Genomic DNA, 16,560 nt, shown 5'->3' on the forward strand with positions numbered 1-16,560 from the left:
CTGGCAACTGAGCTGCCTGTTTTCTTTACCATATAACCTACTGCTTTTACAGTGTATTTCTGTAAATGGAAAAATGGTACCTCTTTTATCTTTACGTAAAATTCTGGCGACTGAGCCGACAAATTTAGGTTAATTTTTAGAGTGCATTACTATGACTGGAAAATGGTATCACTTTTTTGTGATGAAAGAACTGAGTTTTTTAACCGTAAAATCTACAGTTGTTGTTTTTACAGTAAATGGAAAAATTGGTACCAATGGTTTTTTTACAATAAAATTCTGGCAACTGAGCTGCCAGTTTTTTACTGTAAAATCTATTGACTTTTTTTTACAGTGAACGTAGTAAACACAGAACAATTACGACAAAGTAAACACAGCGTGCATTCACGGTTCTTGTTTTTGTCGGGTTAAAAGCAATTATTTTCTGTTTTGCTCTGATGGCACGGTTCATTTGGTCAAGTGGGAACGCAGTCTGCAATGGATTGAGAGACGAGTCTCAGTCCTGAATCCTGATGGAGGCAAGTGTGATTGACCAAAGTAACCGGATATAATGTCAGCCAATGCATCAACGTTTTCCAGGCCAAGGACCCCCAAACTGATGGAAAGATGGACCTCTACTCATATATCCAGTAAAAATAGAGTTTTAAGTTAAACTGGTCCTAAAGGTACCTTGTTATTGTGCAATACTAAGATATTCAAAGAATACAGTATAGCGCCGCTAATTGCTCGCTGGTGTTTGCGGGGGACTACCAAAGACCTCGGCTCCGTCCCACTTCGCTGCATGTTTGTTATTTAATCAGAGGAAAATTAAAGTTACCAGACACGTATTTCAATGCTCTATCAGTTACATTTATTTGCATCAACAATATAAATACACTTACAGAGGCACTCCGGACTGTTGGCAATACGATCACCAAGCTCGTTGGATTACGTTAAGGCAAGAGCCCCGTTACTCAAAATCATTCTCTTTCCAAGCTCAAACGAGAGGAAGTCCCTTGGGGAGGGGCCATACATGTGGGCTCTTGTGTTCTTTCCTTCGGTACTTTGATATGTTCTTTTACAGAACAGAGCAGTCGTGTTCTTTCCTCTTGCACTTTGAAAGAATAGAACAGGACTTGTTCACACCTCTGCAAAAAACAGCAAGTCATGAGGTTCAGTGATGCACAATACATTTCACTCTGATCTATGTGAAGCATTAGTGTTCAAATAAGCATCATCATACAAAAGGTGTTCTCACGATCTAATGTTAAGCATGAATATTAATAAGCATTATAAGCTCATCTTTATGTGTAAATAGTTTATGAGCTGCTCAAGAGGCACAAGCTATTTTAAGAGTATAGTGAACAATAATGGGGTAAATTGTAACATCTAAAATGGTCCAAATCACAACACTGGCAGTTACTATGAATTATTATAATTACTGTCAACTTATCATTACCTTTCTTAAAGGGTCTGTTTTCAGGCTTTACGTGGATACCTCAAGAGTGCTAACTTTCATATTATATCCAGCCCTCTTACGGCATTTAGTACGTAATGACGTAAACTACGCCTGTATGTAACGCGTGCTTTAGCCTTTTGAGTTTGCCAATGATTGTGATGATAGCTACTTACATTACTATACATTCCATGATAGCTATCACAACAACAACATGACTGCAGATGTTAGTTGCTTCTCTTTGACTGCTTTTGTATGTGCACGCGCTCCCTGCGTGTATGTGTGGAGGAGACAGCGGTGAGTGACATGCATGAATGCCAGACCACTGTGATTCTTCGGACCGATGAAATATGTTTTTTAATTTAATTAGAAATAGGAAAAAAAATATAGATGCTTAAAAAAAATACATGTTCTGTTAAACCACTAATAACTAACATAAGCTGGCCAGTGGTGTTATTGTTGTATTTGTAGTTAATTTTTTTAAATTCTGCGTATGTTGCAAACAGCCCCGTAAATGTGAACATTAATATAATAATATCAACATTTATTCATGTTCTTCTTTTAAAGCAGCAAGGTGCAGTGAGTAGGTTGGCCATGTCCTTGCTAGTTCTAAACTACACTACTGTGATTTGGTTCTATGTGTATTTCAAGATATTTGAATTTGTGGCACAATTATGGCGGGAATATGCAGAAAAATATTTACAGTATATACAAAAAAGTCTAATTAACCAAAATTGACCATGACTGCAGTACCACTGCGGACCCTCTGTTGAAGACCTGTGACCTAATGCGGGTAAAATCATTCAACGGTTAGCAAAACTCAACATAAATCTGGGTGAAAAGGCTTAAACAAAATAGGATTCAAATGTAAATCTTAGAAGTCAAACAGACTTAAATCTTTTCAACACAGATGTCATTCTGATTATCATTAAAAAATTCCACAATAGACAAAAGTGATACAATCGAAGGATATGACCTGTTTGGTACATGCTTAAATGCATGTTATTGGTCCCTTTACAAAAATACATGAACGTGTATGAATACAATATATGAACGCTAACTTAACCGCACTGAAGTGACCCCAAAGTATATTTCTACAAGGTTTGTTGTGGACCAGAGTACCAGACTACAAGTGTGGAGAAAGACTACAGAGATGTGCTGCTTACTGACTGGGCTTGGGCTGTATGTGTTCATACACTGAACAAAAAGATAAACACAACACTTTTGTTTTTGCTCCCATTTTTCATGAGTTGATCTAAAAGATCTCAAACTTTTATTGTATACACAAAATACCAATTCCTCTCAAATATTGTTCACAAATCGGTCTAAATCTGTGTTAGTGAGCATTTCTTCTTTGCCAAGATAATCCATCTCACCTCACAGCTGTAGCATATCAAGATGCTGATTAAACAGCATGATTATTGTACAGGTGTGCTGTGCAATAAAAGGGTACCCACAATAAAAGGCCTCTCTAAAATATGCAGTTTTGCTTTATTGGGAGTCTGAGGGGGTTAGAAAAGCAGTCAGTATCTGGTGTGACCACCATTTGCTTCACGCAGTGCAACATATCTTCGCATAGAGTTAATCAGGTTGTTGATTGTGGCCTGTGGAATGTTGGTCCACTCCTCTTCAATAGCTGTGCCAAGTTGCTGGATATTGGCAAGAACTGCAACACGCTGTCTTATACGCCGATCCATAGCATCCCAAACATGCTCAATGGGTGACATGTCCAATGAGCATGCTGGCCATGCAAGAACTGGGATGTTTTCAGCCTCTGGGAATTGTGTATAGATCATTGCAACATGGGGCCGTGCATTGATGAGATGATGGTCTCGGGTGAATGATACAACAATGGACTCAGGATCTCATCACAGTATCTCTGTGCATTCAAAATTTGGAGGTTTGGCTCCAGAACAATGTAGCCAAAAGGCGCAAGTCAGTGTTGGTAATCTTACCTTAAAAAAGTAATTAGTTATAGTTACAATTTACTTCTCCCAAAAAGTAATCAAGTTAGTAGCTCTGTTACCTCATTGTAAGAGTAATTAGTTACTCAACAAAGTAACTGAGACGTTATTTTTAATTTCGTTATTTTATACACTATTACGTTTGATAACATCTTGAACGTCAAAGATGTTTATATTAACTAATTGAAGAATAAAAATACTTTATACAGTATTTTGGAACATTAGGCATTTATCTGAACTCAATAAATTGCAGTGTGCCATATGATATGCATAGCAATAACAATTTATAGAAAATTCATTAAATATTGTGTCTTTTTACTTAAGTAAAAAGACACAAAAGAGCTTTTGGCCTTTAAGTAGTGCAATGTAGTGCAGTGTTACCTGCCACCTCTGTTTCTTTTCCCCCCACTTCCACCCCCACTGAGAAAGCCAGCCCGGTGTGTCTTGACACCTGGACATGTAAGAAGACAGCTGGAGAGAGTCAATCCAGCCAAGTCAGCAGGCCCTGACCGAGTCAACCCCTGGGTCCTGAAGACTTGCGCTGCTCAGCTAACTGAGATCCTGCACTTCATCTTCAACCTGAGTCTGAAGCTAGAACGGATACCAGTGCTATGGAAAACATCTTGCATAGTGCCGGTGCCCAAGAAGCCCATCCCATCGGGCTCGAACGACTTCAGACCTGACGTCCCAGGTCATGAAGGTCCTCGAGAGACTTGTGCTGGATCAGTTGAGACCCCTGGTGGCTCCTTCCCTGGATCCTCTACAGTTTGCATATCAGCCCCATGTAGGAGTGGATGATGCTGTTATCTACCTGTTGCATCATGCTCACTCTCACCTGGATGGTGGGAAGGGCACTGGGAGGATCATGTTATTTGATTTCTCCAGTCCCTTTAACACCATTCAGCCAATTCTGATGAGTGACAAGTTGCTCAGGATGGGTGTCAGTTCATCCATTGTCTCCTGGATCACTGATTACTTGTCTGACAGGCCCCAGTTTGTGCGACTGGGGAGCTCTCTGTCGAATACTGTGGTCAGTTGTGTAGGTGCTCCACAGGGGACTGTCCTGTCTCCTTTCCTGTTCACCCTGTACACCTCAGACTTCCAGTACAGTTCCAGGTCCTGTCATCTGCAGAAATACTCTGACGACTCTGCAGTGGTCAGATGTATCAGAGAGGGACAGGAATTGGAGTACAGGACACTGATCGCTGACTTTGTGGAGTGATCTCAGGCGAACCATCTGGCCCTTAATGTGGACAAGACCAAGGAGCTGGTCATCGACTTCAGGAAGAGAGTGACCCCGGTGGAACCCATCAAGATTCAGGGCAGGGAGGTGGCAGTAGTGGAGCAGTATAAGTACCTGGGAGTCCATTTGACCAGCAGACTGGACTGGAAGGACAACTGCAAAGCTGTTTACAAGAAGGGCATGAGCAGACTCTTTTTCCTGAGGAAGCTTAGGTCCTTTAATGTGTGCAGCAAGCTGTTGGAGATATTTTATCAGTCTGTTGTGGCCAGTGCACTGTACTTTGCAGTGGTTTGTTGGGGGAGCAGCACCAGCAAAAAGGACTCAAACCGGATTGATAAACTGATCCGGAAAGCCGGCCAAACTATTGGCACGCAGTTGGAGGCGTTTGTGTCAGTAAAGGACAGGAGGACACTGGACAAATTGCTGGCCATCATGGACAATCCTGCCCACCCACTCCACCTGACAATTAAGGGACAGCGGAGCTCATACTCCAACAGGCTCCTTCAACTTCCTTCCCGCACTGTGCGATTCAAGAACTCCTTCATTCCACACTCCATCCAGCTGTATAATCACTCGCCATACAGCAATAGATGACATCTGCCTATTACCTGACATCTGACATGTCAGCTACTTGTCTTTGTTTTTAATGTTTATTTTCTATTTTCTGCTGGATCTACTCTCTATTTTATGCTGCTGCTGTCACATATACTGTAATATTGTACATGGTCATTGGTATATTGTGTATATATATATATATATATATATATATATATATATATATATATATATATATATATATATATATATATATATATATATATATATATATATATATATATATATGTATATATATATATATATATGTATGTATATATGTTATAGATATAATATAATATATCTGTATATATAATATACTGTACACATATTATGTATATATTTGTATATATGTTATATTTTATATCGCTATATTTAGTCTATTTATACCTGCATTGTCCTTTCCATCCTTACACTTTCCATCATTGTAACTGAGCTACTGTGTTGAACAATTTCCCTTGTGGATCATTAAAGTTTGTCTAAGTCTGAGTCTAAGTTACCATGAGTCGTAAAAGGTGCCCTCTTTACTCTTCACATTTTACGGAGTGGAAAAAATCCACACATTTTTGTGTGCGCTGCTAGAGAGAATTTCCACTTCCTTATCAAGGAAGGAAAAGTATCTGATTGGGTCTACATCGTTGCTAACCCCCAGTCCCCCAGTCCTCATATTTGACGCTATTAAAGAGCTCTGATTGGATATATTCTATATTTGTCCCACCCATCGACAAGATTAAATTAAATATGATTGGATTTCGTGTATGTCAACATTTTCGTCGGCACTGCTTTACTGAGGGCTTAGGGCAGACCTGGGCAAATTAAGGCCTGGGGGCCGCATGCGGCCCGATAAGCTGTTCAATCTGGCCCGCCGGACATTCCCAAATAATTTTTTTATCTCTTTAAGATGGAAACTGTAGCTGCCATTATGATGTGCAGTGATGTTTTCAAATTACCTTAAGTCTTGAACTGTACAAAGTATTTCAATGGTTGGAATCTGCGCTTTTGCATGATATACTAGTTACTATGGTAATCTAATTAGTTACTATGGTAATCTAAATCACAGCTCAGACGAAGCAGTGTGGGTGTGGTTTGTTTCCAGGGAGATTTTTACAACAATGTTCTGCAAGAAAAGTGATATTATATCAGATTGTAGGTGGGGTATTTTACCCTTCGCATTCATATCGCTGTGTTTATTGCATTTTTGTTGCGTTTCGCTTGATTCGGAGGGTACGTGACGTTCAAAAGTTGTCAATATTCAGTGTTTTATCGTTCATAGTTAATATTGTAAATCCCACATTCTTTATTGTCATGTACAGTCTGAGTGTCGCATTCAGTAAAAAAATGTAAAATTCCATTCCGTTTTTTAAGGCAGTCTGTCATAACGTTTTTAGCTTTCAATCAGACATTATTGTGAGGTTTTGTATTAGTGTTCCTAAAAATAGATATGTCCCAGACACATTTTTTTCTCCAAATTTGTCCCCTGAGTCAAAATGATTGCCTTAGGGGGACGGTGGGGTCTCGTGTCACAGAGCCTGACACTGACAGCGGAGGGACAGAGATGAGGGAAGATGATACGAGTGTGTTTTTTTCAGCGGATTTCTCCGCCACTGCAGATCATTTTATCATCCCCACCCTTGCTCTGTGTAAGCAGAGAATGTGTGCCGAAACCAGACACTTTGCACTTCATTCAACCAAACTGTTGTAAGGCGCCACTTCACATTTTCAGTAACGGCAATGGCGTTGCTACGATGCCAACAGTGATTAATTAGATTACTCGTTAGTGAAAGAAATAACACCGTTATACTCTAACGGCGTTATTACCAACACTGGGCGTAACTGGTGTTTCATCCTTTTAGAGGGAAAGGACTTTGTGGACTTGACTTCGGCTCACACTGAATTTTTCCTAAAAAACTAACCAACTGCCAGATACCAATAAATTTACCACACGGGAAATACTAAAAGTATACTTAAGGGGTCTGATGATCGAATACACATCTCGACGGAACAAAAGCAGGTCGAAACGCTTTACAGAAATAACCACACTTATTCATGACGTTGCTCAGCAACTCTCGGACTCTCCATCGACAGACCTCTGCAAGAGTTTGATCTTCTTATTGCTTCTAAAAAGGCTGAAGAGATTTAAAAAAAAAATTAAAACAGAGCCACTACGAACATGGAGAACGTTTAAGTAGGCTGCTTTCTCATCAGTTATGTACATTTTCGGCTGCCAACTATATCACAGAAATACAAGCCACTGATGTCACCATCAAATCAGACCCAAAAGAAGTTTACATTGTTTTACTCCTCCACGTGTAGTTCAGATAGTTGTCCTGCTTAACATTTTGTAGAAAGTCTGGAGCTGCCTACACTAAGTGACAAGGGTACATTGGTACAGCCTATAAAAGCCAATGTCTGATGCTGAATCTGGCTAAGAAATAAATGAATGATAAATAGAAAAGCACCAGGCCCAGATGGTTACCCCGTTGAATTTTTAAAGACTTTTACTAGTAAATTGACACCATTCCTACACTGCGTCTACACAGAATCGCTTAAACAAAAGAAGCGTCCTGCATCTATGACAAAGGCTCCAATCTCTGTTCTACTAAAAAAGATAAAGACTCAATCAAGTGAGGATCATACCAACCAATTAGCCTACTTACATGTGACTACAAAATACTTACAAAAATCTTTGCCCTACAATTAGAATCGGTTTTACCAACTATTGTTCACCCTGACCAAACAGGTTTTATAAAAGGCAGGCGGTTATATCACATACCCTGCGCCGCCTCTTTAATATACGTAGTATATTCTAAACACTCGAACCAATTTCCTGAAATTGTATTTTCATTGGACGCACACAAAGCTTTTGACCTAGTCGAATATGGACACCCTTTTAAATAATTAAGCAAATTTGGGTTTGGCCCAACTTTTACTTCTTGGATTCAAACTCTGTACTCAAAGCCACAGGCATCTGTTAGGACAAATAATATTGATTCTGAGGTATTTCACCCTCCATAGGGGAGCAAAAAAAAAGGCTGTCCGCTGTCCCCTCTCCTATTTAATCTTGCAATCGAGTTATTAGCTATAGCCCTGCGACAAAACAACGAAATATTGGGAATTTACAGGGGTGGGGGAAAGTTCATAAAGTATGCAAATTAACTTTTACTATTCATATCAGACATAAAAAAAAACTGTGGCCCCAGGCTATAAAATCAATATAACAAATAATGTATTATTCCCCATTAATAGAAAAGCATTGATTCATGCAAAGTCACAACTGGCCCCCTAACATACTTTGGAGTCAAGGTACTACGCCACTATAAAGACCTTCTCAAACTGAACTTCAGACAACCTATAGATCAAGCTCGGAAGGATAGCAATCGCTGGTCAACCCTTCCATTATCTCTGGCTGGTCGCTTTAACTCAGTTAAGATGGTTATTCTATCAAACTGTCTATACTTATTCCAGGCGGTTCCCATTTTCCGGCCAAAATCATATTTTAAAGAACGAGATAAATGTTTGAACACATTCATTTGAAATAAGATATGCCACGCGTACGCAAATCTGTCCTGGAGAAATGCTAAACAAATAGTGGCATAGCGCTGCCAAACTTTTTATGTTATTATTGGGCAGCCAGTATTTATAAAGTGACTATCTGGTACAATGCTTTTGTAAGGGGGAAAGTCCAAACTGATCTATCATGGAACAACAGGTATGTTCACCAGTCTCCTTAGCATCTATGCTGTGTGGCCCATTACCATTAGCGGTGGGGGCTCATACGGATAATCCAATTGTGAGAGGCACTTTACGTATATGGACCCAATTCTGTAAACACTTTGGCTTTACGTAAGCTTTGGTGTCAATGCTCTTTATCGTCAATCCCCTTTTTAGACCCTCTTTGTTAGGTGAAGCTTTTCAGACTGGTTTGGGAAGGGGCTTCATTGTGTAGGAAACCTATTCATTAATAGACTGTTTGGCTCTTTTGACCACTTTGTAAAGGAATACAACCTACCAAGGTCCCACTTCTTCAGGTACCTTGAAAAACGCAATTTCACTCGTACGTATTTTCCATCATTCCCGTACAAACCCCCAGCCTGCCCACTTGATGAATGTCTGAAGCTTAAGCCACACATACTAGGTTGTTTCAGTTATATAGTATTTTACAGGACTTGGAAGGTAATCCTCTCCACCGTCTGAAGGAGTGTTGAGGTGAAGACTTGAGCATGGAGCTTTCTGAGAAAACCTGACAAAGAGCTTTCAAAAGAGTACATCCATCCTCAATTTGTGTTAGGCATGATTGGTTCAGTTTAAGAAACTGCCTGCAACTTTGCGGAGTCAGACTAGCTCAGATATATTGGCTTAGATCCAAACTGCAGCAGATGGCATCAGGCCCCTGCAACTCTGGGACAGATGTTTTCGGCATACATTGTCAGAAATGTTCAATACATTCTCTTATATTTCTAAAAAAAGAAAAAGAAAAAAGAATTGAGCCAGATCCAGTTATTTCAATATTTAGGTTTACCCCTAGCAACTAGACCTGCTCAGTGGCCTTGTGGTTAGAGTGTTCGCCCTGAGACTAAAAGGTTGTGAGTTCAAACCCCGGCCAAATCATACCAAAGACTATAAAATTGGGACCCATTACCTCCCTGCTTGGCACTCAGCATCGAAGGTTGGAATTGGGGGTTAAATCACCAAAATGATTCCCGAGCACTGCTCCCCTCACCTCCCAGGGGGTGAACATGGGGATGGGTCAAATGCAGAGGATAATTTCACCACACCTAGTGTGTGTGTGACTATTGTTTGGACTTTAACTTTAACTTTTATCCAAACACCACTAGACTTCATAGCAATCTTAGTATTACTAGCTTGCCGACTTATCCTTTTTGGCTGGAAATAGACCACACCACCATCCTATTCACTCTGGGTTTGTGATGTGATGGTGTTTCTTAAGCTAGGAAAAAACTCAGATGCACAATTCAGGGCTCTGTAAAAAGATTTAAAAAATGGTGTGACTTTTTAGAATATTTTACTAGTGAATTTGAATCAACCACTTAGATCTTCTACCCATCCCCTCCCCACTCTTTCTTTTCCTTCTTTCTCTTCTTCTCTTTTTTCTTGTTCTCTATTTTATAATATTTTTGTATGTATCTGTACATGGGTTGACTATTGAAAATGTAACAATTGGAAGCAAAAAAAATGTCTATGAAGTATGAATGTATGTGAATGATATAAGGCTCACACTGGAGTTGGGATCCATGTACAGTATGGCATCCATGCAACTGTGCATACTTGCTCTCTGTCAGTTTCAACTGTCCTATTTTGTTTCCTCTCACTATAGTTTTCTGAAAACCTCATAAAAACAATTTGAAATAAATAACCCTGCAGTGAATGGAGGTAGCTATTATGAACACAATTTGTATTAGTTGTTTCTCTGCATTGGCAATCTGAAACTAGAATGTTGGGTGAAATATGTGTTTGCAGTATCCTTCATGAAGTGTTGTTTTTTTTTTCCTGCAGCTTATCAGTGACGGAAATGTTGTGTATGCTGAGGCGCTCTGGGATCACGTCACCATGGACGACCAAGAGCTCGCTTTCAAGGCTGCTGACGTCATCCAAGTGGTCGATGCCACCAACAAGGAGTGGTGGTGGGGTCGCAACGTGGACAGAGAAGGATGGTTTCCTTCCAGCTTTGTTCGGGTGAGGAACATGGTTGGAATATTTGTTTTTATTATTGAACTTTTAAATATCACACGAAAGTCAGTGCAACCTATCGAAGACGAGATTCTCAAATTTCTTACTTGTGTCCACAATACTGCTTTGTCAAGAAAAAGAATTTCCATTCAATATGTCTTGTATTTTTATTGAGAATGTGCTTTGTGTACTGAAGAAACAAATTCTTAATAGTCCCTCCAGGAATTATCGATTCACACAAGTTCAACCATTTCTATTTGTCTCTAAGCGGCGTTCAAAAGCACACATCAACTGTCTAATCAAACATGTAGACGAAGCAGTGACAACAACATGTAACAATGTATCAACTCTTTTTTGCTCAAACAACACAATTGTCGTCCTACGCACAGCTAAGCCTTCTGGGTAATGTAGTACATTAACATTTACTTCCTAGTTTATATGTATTTTTATATTTAACATTTATTTATCCAGAGTAAGACAATAAAGGACATATTTTCATTTGCAATGCTGACCTAGCAAAGAGGCAGCATTTACATGTTAGAGATGTTGAAGTGTAATGATAATCTCTCATCTGCCCTCATTTGTCAACAAAAATTCGCACTATAGCTCGCTCTCAACAGTTCACAAATGCTCTTAACATGTGGGGGTAAATGTGTTGGAACATAACTGAATGTTTAAGATGGGTAAACACTTTGCAGGCGTAAAACATACCCTGAGAATGTCTGCAACTTGTGGACAACAGCAGATAATAAGGAAGCATTTGGTAGAGTTTCTTTTGGTAAATATAATCAGTTATTACTATTGTTAGTAATAATGAATTAAAACAGTACAGTAATTTTACAGTGAGCTTTGAGTGTGTGCTTTTACAGCCATCTAGTGTCTCCTCTTAAGTATGTGTGGTATAAACGAGTAAAACATCAATACAGTATTTGTTTTCAATGTTTTTATGTTGAAGTCCTGTGCAAGAAACACTTAAAGAGGTCATATTATAATTTTCTTATACATTTAAAACACGTGCTTGTGATCTACATAACATGTAATGGTGGTTATTTGGTCAAAATGTTGCATAGATTAATGATGTTTTACAGACCATTTTCAAAACCTATCGGTAGGAAAAGTTGGTTTTTCATAATACGGCCCCTTTAAAACATTGATAACAATTTAATCAAACCACAAAATTATTAAAAGTCCTTTAAAACAATTAAGCCTCAGACATTGCAACTATTGCCGCAACTTTTAGAAATGTCATTGAAATCACAAAAAAAGCCCATCAAATTCTTAAGGAGACAGTAAAGTAAAGTAAAAACACTGGAATACGTGTACTAAGCTTTAGCTTCTGCCTATTCCATTTCAGACTACATGTATTAAACATGTCCTCTCTTTATCTGTCAAATGTTTAAATGTCTGAATAAATTAAACCTGGAATCTGTAAAGTACACTGTTGTCCTAACAGAAAGCAACATAAACAATACAATTTTGTTGTAGTGTCTTTTTCACAATAACAATATACCTATATAATCTCTAATCTACTCCAATTACAATACATAATTGCTTCAATTAACTTCACCTCTATCTACTATATATGTAACTTTCCTGAGGGAGCTCTCCTGAAGGAATCAATAAAGTACTATCTATCTATCTATCTACTGCTTTGATTTTATTATCAAGTAAAACCGTAATTTGTCTTCCACACAACCCTCTCATGTAAAGCAATCATTTAATTATAACTTGTGAAGGGACTATATTACACCAATTAAACTTTGATATTCAGCTCGTTTTGCATTATAGATAGTAGTATCCACTGAAAACAGGTCATCACGCTGCCTTTGTTGTTGACACAAGGGAGTACACTTCATAGTAAACATGTTTAAATTGTGTTTGCTGTGAATATTTAGTGCAATCTTGACTGTCTTGATACTTGCGTTGCCAGCTATTAGATCACAATATTGGCAGTGGAGAGTAAATATGTACTGCTATACAAGCTGTGCACTGCCTACTTTAAAGTATATCCAAGTTTACTTTCTGTAGTGTTGTCCATTAAAAATGAGGGTTGTACTCACAGCAGCATGGAAGACTTGATCAAATATGTTAATTTGCACATAAACCTAAAACTGAGAAACTCCGACAATTACAATTTTTGTTAAATAAACATTGATGATTTGAAACAATGGACTTCTTTCTTTCTATGTCAGTTGCGTGTGAACCAAGATGAACCCTCAGAGGACTTTCCAACCCACCTGGAAGGTGACCAGTCTGCAGGACAACAACAACAACCGGGTTTTGGATTGATTTTGGGACCTGGATTACCCAGCAAGGAGCAGATGAGGGCTAACGTCATCAATGAGATTATGTGCACAGAGAGGGACTACATCAAGCACTTGGAAGACATCTGTGAGGTCTGTTTCAGCTCCTGAGAAACTAAACAAAAAAAACGGTTTACTATTTTTGAGAATGTATTTTGTTTCAACTTCTTAATACTTACAGCAGTGATCAGGGAAAATAGAAACCATCAGGGGATGGTTGTATCTTTCAGCACAAGCCTTATGCATTCCGCTTAAAATTCAACATAATCCTCAGGTAAAGAATCTTTCAGCGTCAACCTAGCGATTCCGTCGGGTCTAAGTTACGAGCCACTGCTTTATAGTTGGTATCGTGTGGAATTCCTCATCTTATTTCCACAGCCTTCCTCTATACACGTGCGAGGCATGTTTGATAATCTAAAATTAACTTTTCCTAACTCAAAGGTGATACGGAAGTAGCTCCAACAGCTAACATTAGCCTAATAGTGATATGAGACACAGTAAGTGTTAGTATGCCAGAAAAGTAGTTCCTCTGTGTTAGCTCCTACAATAACAATGTCGCTATTGCTTGGTTAATATTCAAGTCACTGCATGTTAATGTAGCGTTGTTGTCGGTTTTTGGATTGGTTTTATGTTTTTACAGTGGAACCTTAATTTACAAACTTAACTGGTTGTTGAACAGGGTTGTTAAATATAAATGTTTGTATATTGAAGCAAACTTCTCCATAAGAACCAATGTAAACATGAATAATGGTTTCCAGCCTTGCCAAAAGTCCAGATTTTTGTAAAAAGTTGTACACTTTATAACGCACTACATACTATATGTCAAAACAAAGGAGGTGATGGATCAACAATCTATTTAATAACAAAGCCAAAACAACCTCTTGCAGCCACCCGACACACACACACACATACACACATACACACACACATATCCCCACTCAATGTCACTAGCCCTGTAGTGCACTTAGAGTTTGAAATCACAAAACTCCTCAACTTTAACAGCCAGGTCGCTACAATGATGAGGAATAAAAAATAAAATCCATGTCGGTTAACTTTTTTAATGTTCAGCCGAAGAATGTGGGCGGAGGAGGCAGTGCCGACAACGCTGTGAATATTTCCTTATTGGTTCAAACCCCACATCGCTTGCCTATTGCTTTCTTTGGACTCATATTGAGCCTACAAAACTAGAAAAATGCTTAAAAAGAAAAACCTTAAAAAATTAACGACAGCACTGCTCTGCTGGCGGAAATCGATAAGCCCGCCCACAATGGAAGTGCTGCAGGCAAAAAATGGCTTCCCTGTTGGCATACATTGAGCGGATGAAACTGAGATAAGGTTCGTACAACAAAGCATATGTCTAGTCAGTCTGTGGTTCGAAAATCCAAAAGTTTATATAATGAGGAGTTTGTAAATTGAGGTTCCACTATATAGGCAAAATAGTAGATCCCCAATACTTGCATTGTTAGCCGCCTTCTGCTTGCAGTTTTTTACGATCTTGAATGAACAGAAAGGGAAAAACCGAAGTTGTCTCAAATAAGAATTGTGAATGATGGGCAAAATTCCTAACCTTATTTACTTTGACTAATTTACTTGTACAGTTGGGCTCTATAGCTTTATTCTTTACATAGTCTCATTTTAAAATGTGTCTTGAAAACTAAGCAAAATATGTGAGAGTTTGCACATTTCATCCCAGAGGTGGATCATTTAGTTATAAATCATCCCTGAATTGTTGCTTTTTCTCAGGGTTACATCAGACAATGCCGCAAGAGGACCGACATGTTCACAGAAGAGCAGCTTCAAACCATCTTTGGGAATGTTGAAGAGGTCTACAAGTTCCAGAAAACATTTCTAACTATCCTCGAGAAGAAGTTGAACAAGGAACAGCCACATTTGAGTGAACTTGGCTGCTGCTTCCTTGAACATGTAAGCGCACTATAGCAGTGTTTTTCAACCGCGGCACACCCGTGAGATACAGTCTGGTGTGCCGTGGGAAAGTATGTAATTTCACCTAATTGGGTTAAAAACATTTTTTGCAAACCAGTAATTATAATTCTCAAATTATGTGCCGTTATTGAATGTCTGTGCTGTCTAGATCTCGGCAGAGTAACCGTGTAATACTCTTCCATATCAGTAGGTGGCAGCAGGCAGCTAATTGGTTTGTCGTGATCACAATATGCAGACAACAGCGGGAGGTAGCGTGCAAGTAAAAAGGTATCTAACGCTTAAACCAAAAATAAACAAAAGGCGAGTGCCGCTAAGAAAAGGCATTGAAGCTTAGGGACTAAAACTGAACTGGCTGCAAAGTAAACAAAAACAGAATGCTGGATGACAGCAAAAACTTACAGTGTGTGGAGCAGCAGATGGCGTCCACAAAGTACATCCGTACATGACATGACAATCAACAATGTCCCCACAAAGAAAGATAGCGTCCGCACAACTTAAATAGTCTTGATTGCAAAAACAAAGCAGGTGCAGGGAATAGCGTTCAAGGAAGACATGAAACTGCTACAGTAAAATACCAACAAAACAGGAAAAGCCACTGAAATAGGAGCGCAAGACAAGAAGTAAAACACTACACGCAGGAAAACACCAAAAACCTCAAAATAAGTCACGGCGTGATGTGACAGGCCCTGACAGTACACCTACTGTGAGACAAGAGCTATAGTGGTGCATGTTTGGTTATGGTTTGAATTCATATCCAACAATTGCGAGAACAACTTTTTATTGTCAATATCGGCTGCTGAGTTTCATTTTTTAATGTTTTCTGCTGGTGGTGCGCCTCCGCTGCGATGAGGTGGCGACTTGTCCGGGGTGTACCCCGCCTTCCGCCCGATTGTAGCTGAGATAGGCTCCAGCGCCCCCCGCGACCCCAAAGGGGATAAGCGGTAGAAAATGGATGGATGGATGGATGGGTGCGTCTCCGCATTTTTTCATTGAAAAAAATGTGCCTTGGCTCAGAAAAGGTTGAAAAACACTGCACTATAGGGATTTTATGTACAGAATCTGAATCGTTTGTTTGACCTGACAAAGTTCAGAGTGCGTGTGTTGTTCGGATCGTGTGTTGTTCAGATCATGTAAAATCTTTGTTATTTGGGTTACTTCTCAGTTTGGAGGGTAGGGCCCTATTATTTCCGCGTCAACAGAATCACGGAATTGGCCAATAAAAATGGAATCTACTATTAAACGCGGAAAGTTGTAGAAAATTTGTCTTAGGCCGATTATCAATAAGTCAAATAATCGAACGATAAGTGAAAATGATCTAGATAACATTGCTGGGATCGATAAATTGCCATGTTCATTTGTTTGTTTTCTTCGTCCTGCTTTCAAACAGGGTGC

The 16,560-nt window shown here is 39.1% G+C and overlaps 1 protein-coding gene across 3 annotated transcripts in view; it reads left to right on the forward strand.

Moving 5' to 3' along the window:
• The window catches only part of arhgef4 (Rho guanine nucleotide exchange factor (GEF) 4), an 86,143-nt gene that overhangs the window by 50,837 nt on the left and 18,746 nt on the right, over positions 1–16,560 (forward strand). For all 3 annotated transcript variants that reach the window (XM_061932452.1, XM_061932453.1, XM_061932454.1), the window contains 3 exons: positions 10,748–10,927; positions 13,114–13,317; positions 14,968–15,147. In XM_061932452.1, the coding sequence (XP_061788436.1) occupies positions 10,748–10,927; positions 13,114–13,317; positions 14,968–15,147 (564 nt within the window). The remainder of the gene's footprint in view (positions 1–10,747; positions 10,928–13,113; positions 13,318–14,967; positions 15,148–16,560) is intronic.

Source organism: Nerophis lumbriciformis, linkage group LG38 (genome assembly GCF_033978685.3).
Source record: "Nerophis lumbriciformis linkage group LG38, RoL_Nlum_v2.1, whole genome shotgun sequence".
In the NCBI taxonomy this organism is placed as follows: Eukaryota; Metazoa; Chordata; class Actinopteri; order Syngnathiformes; family Syngnathidae; genus Nerophis; species Nerophis lumbriciformis.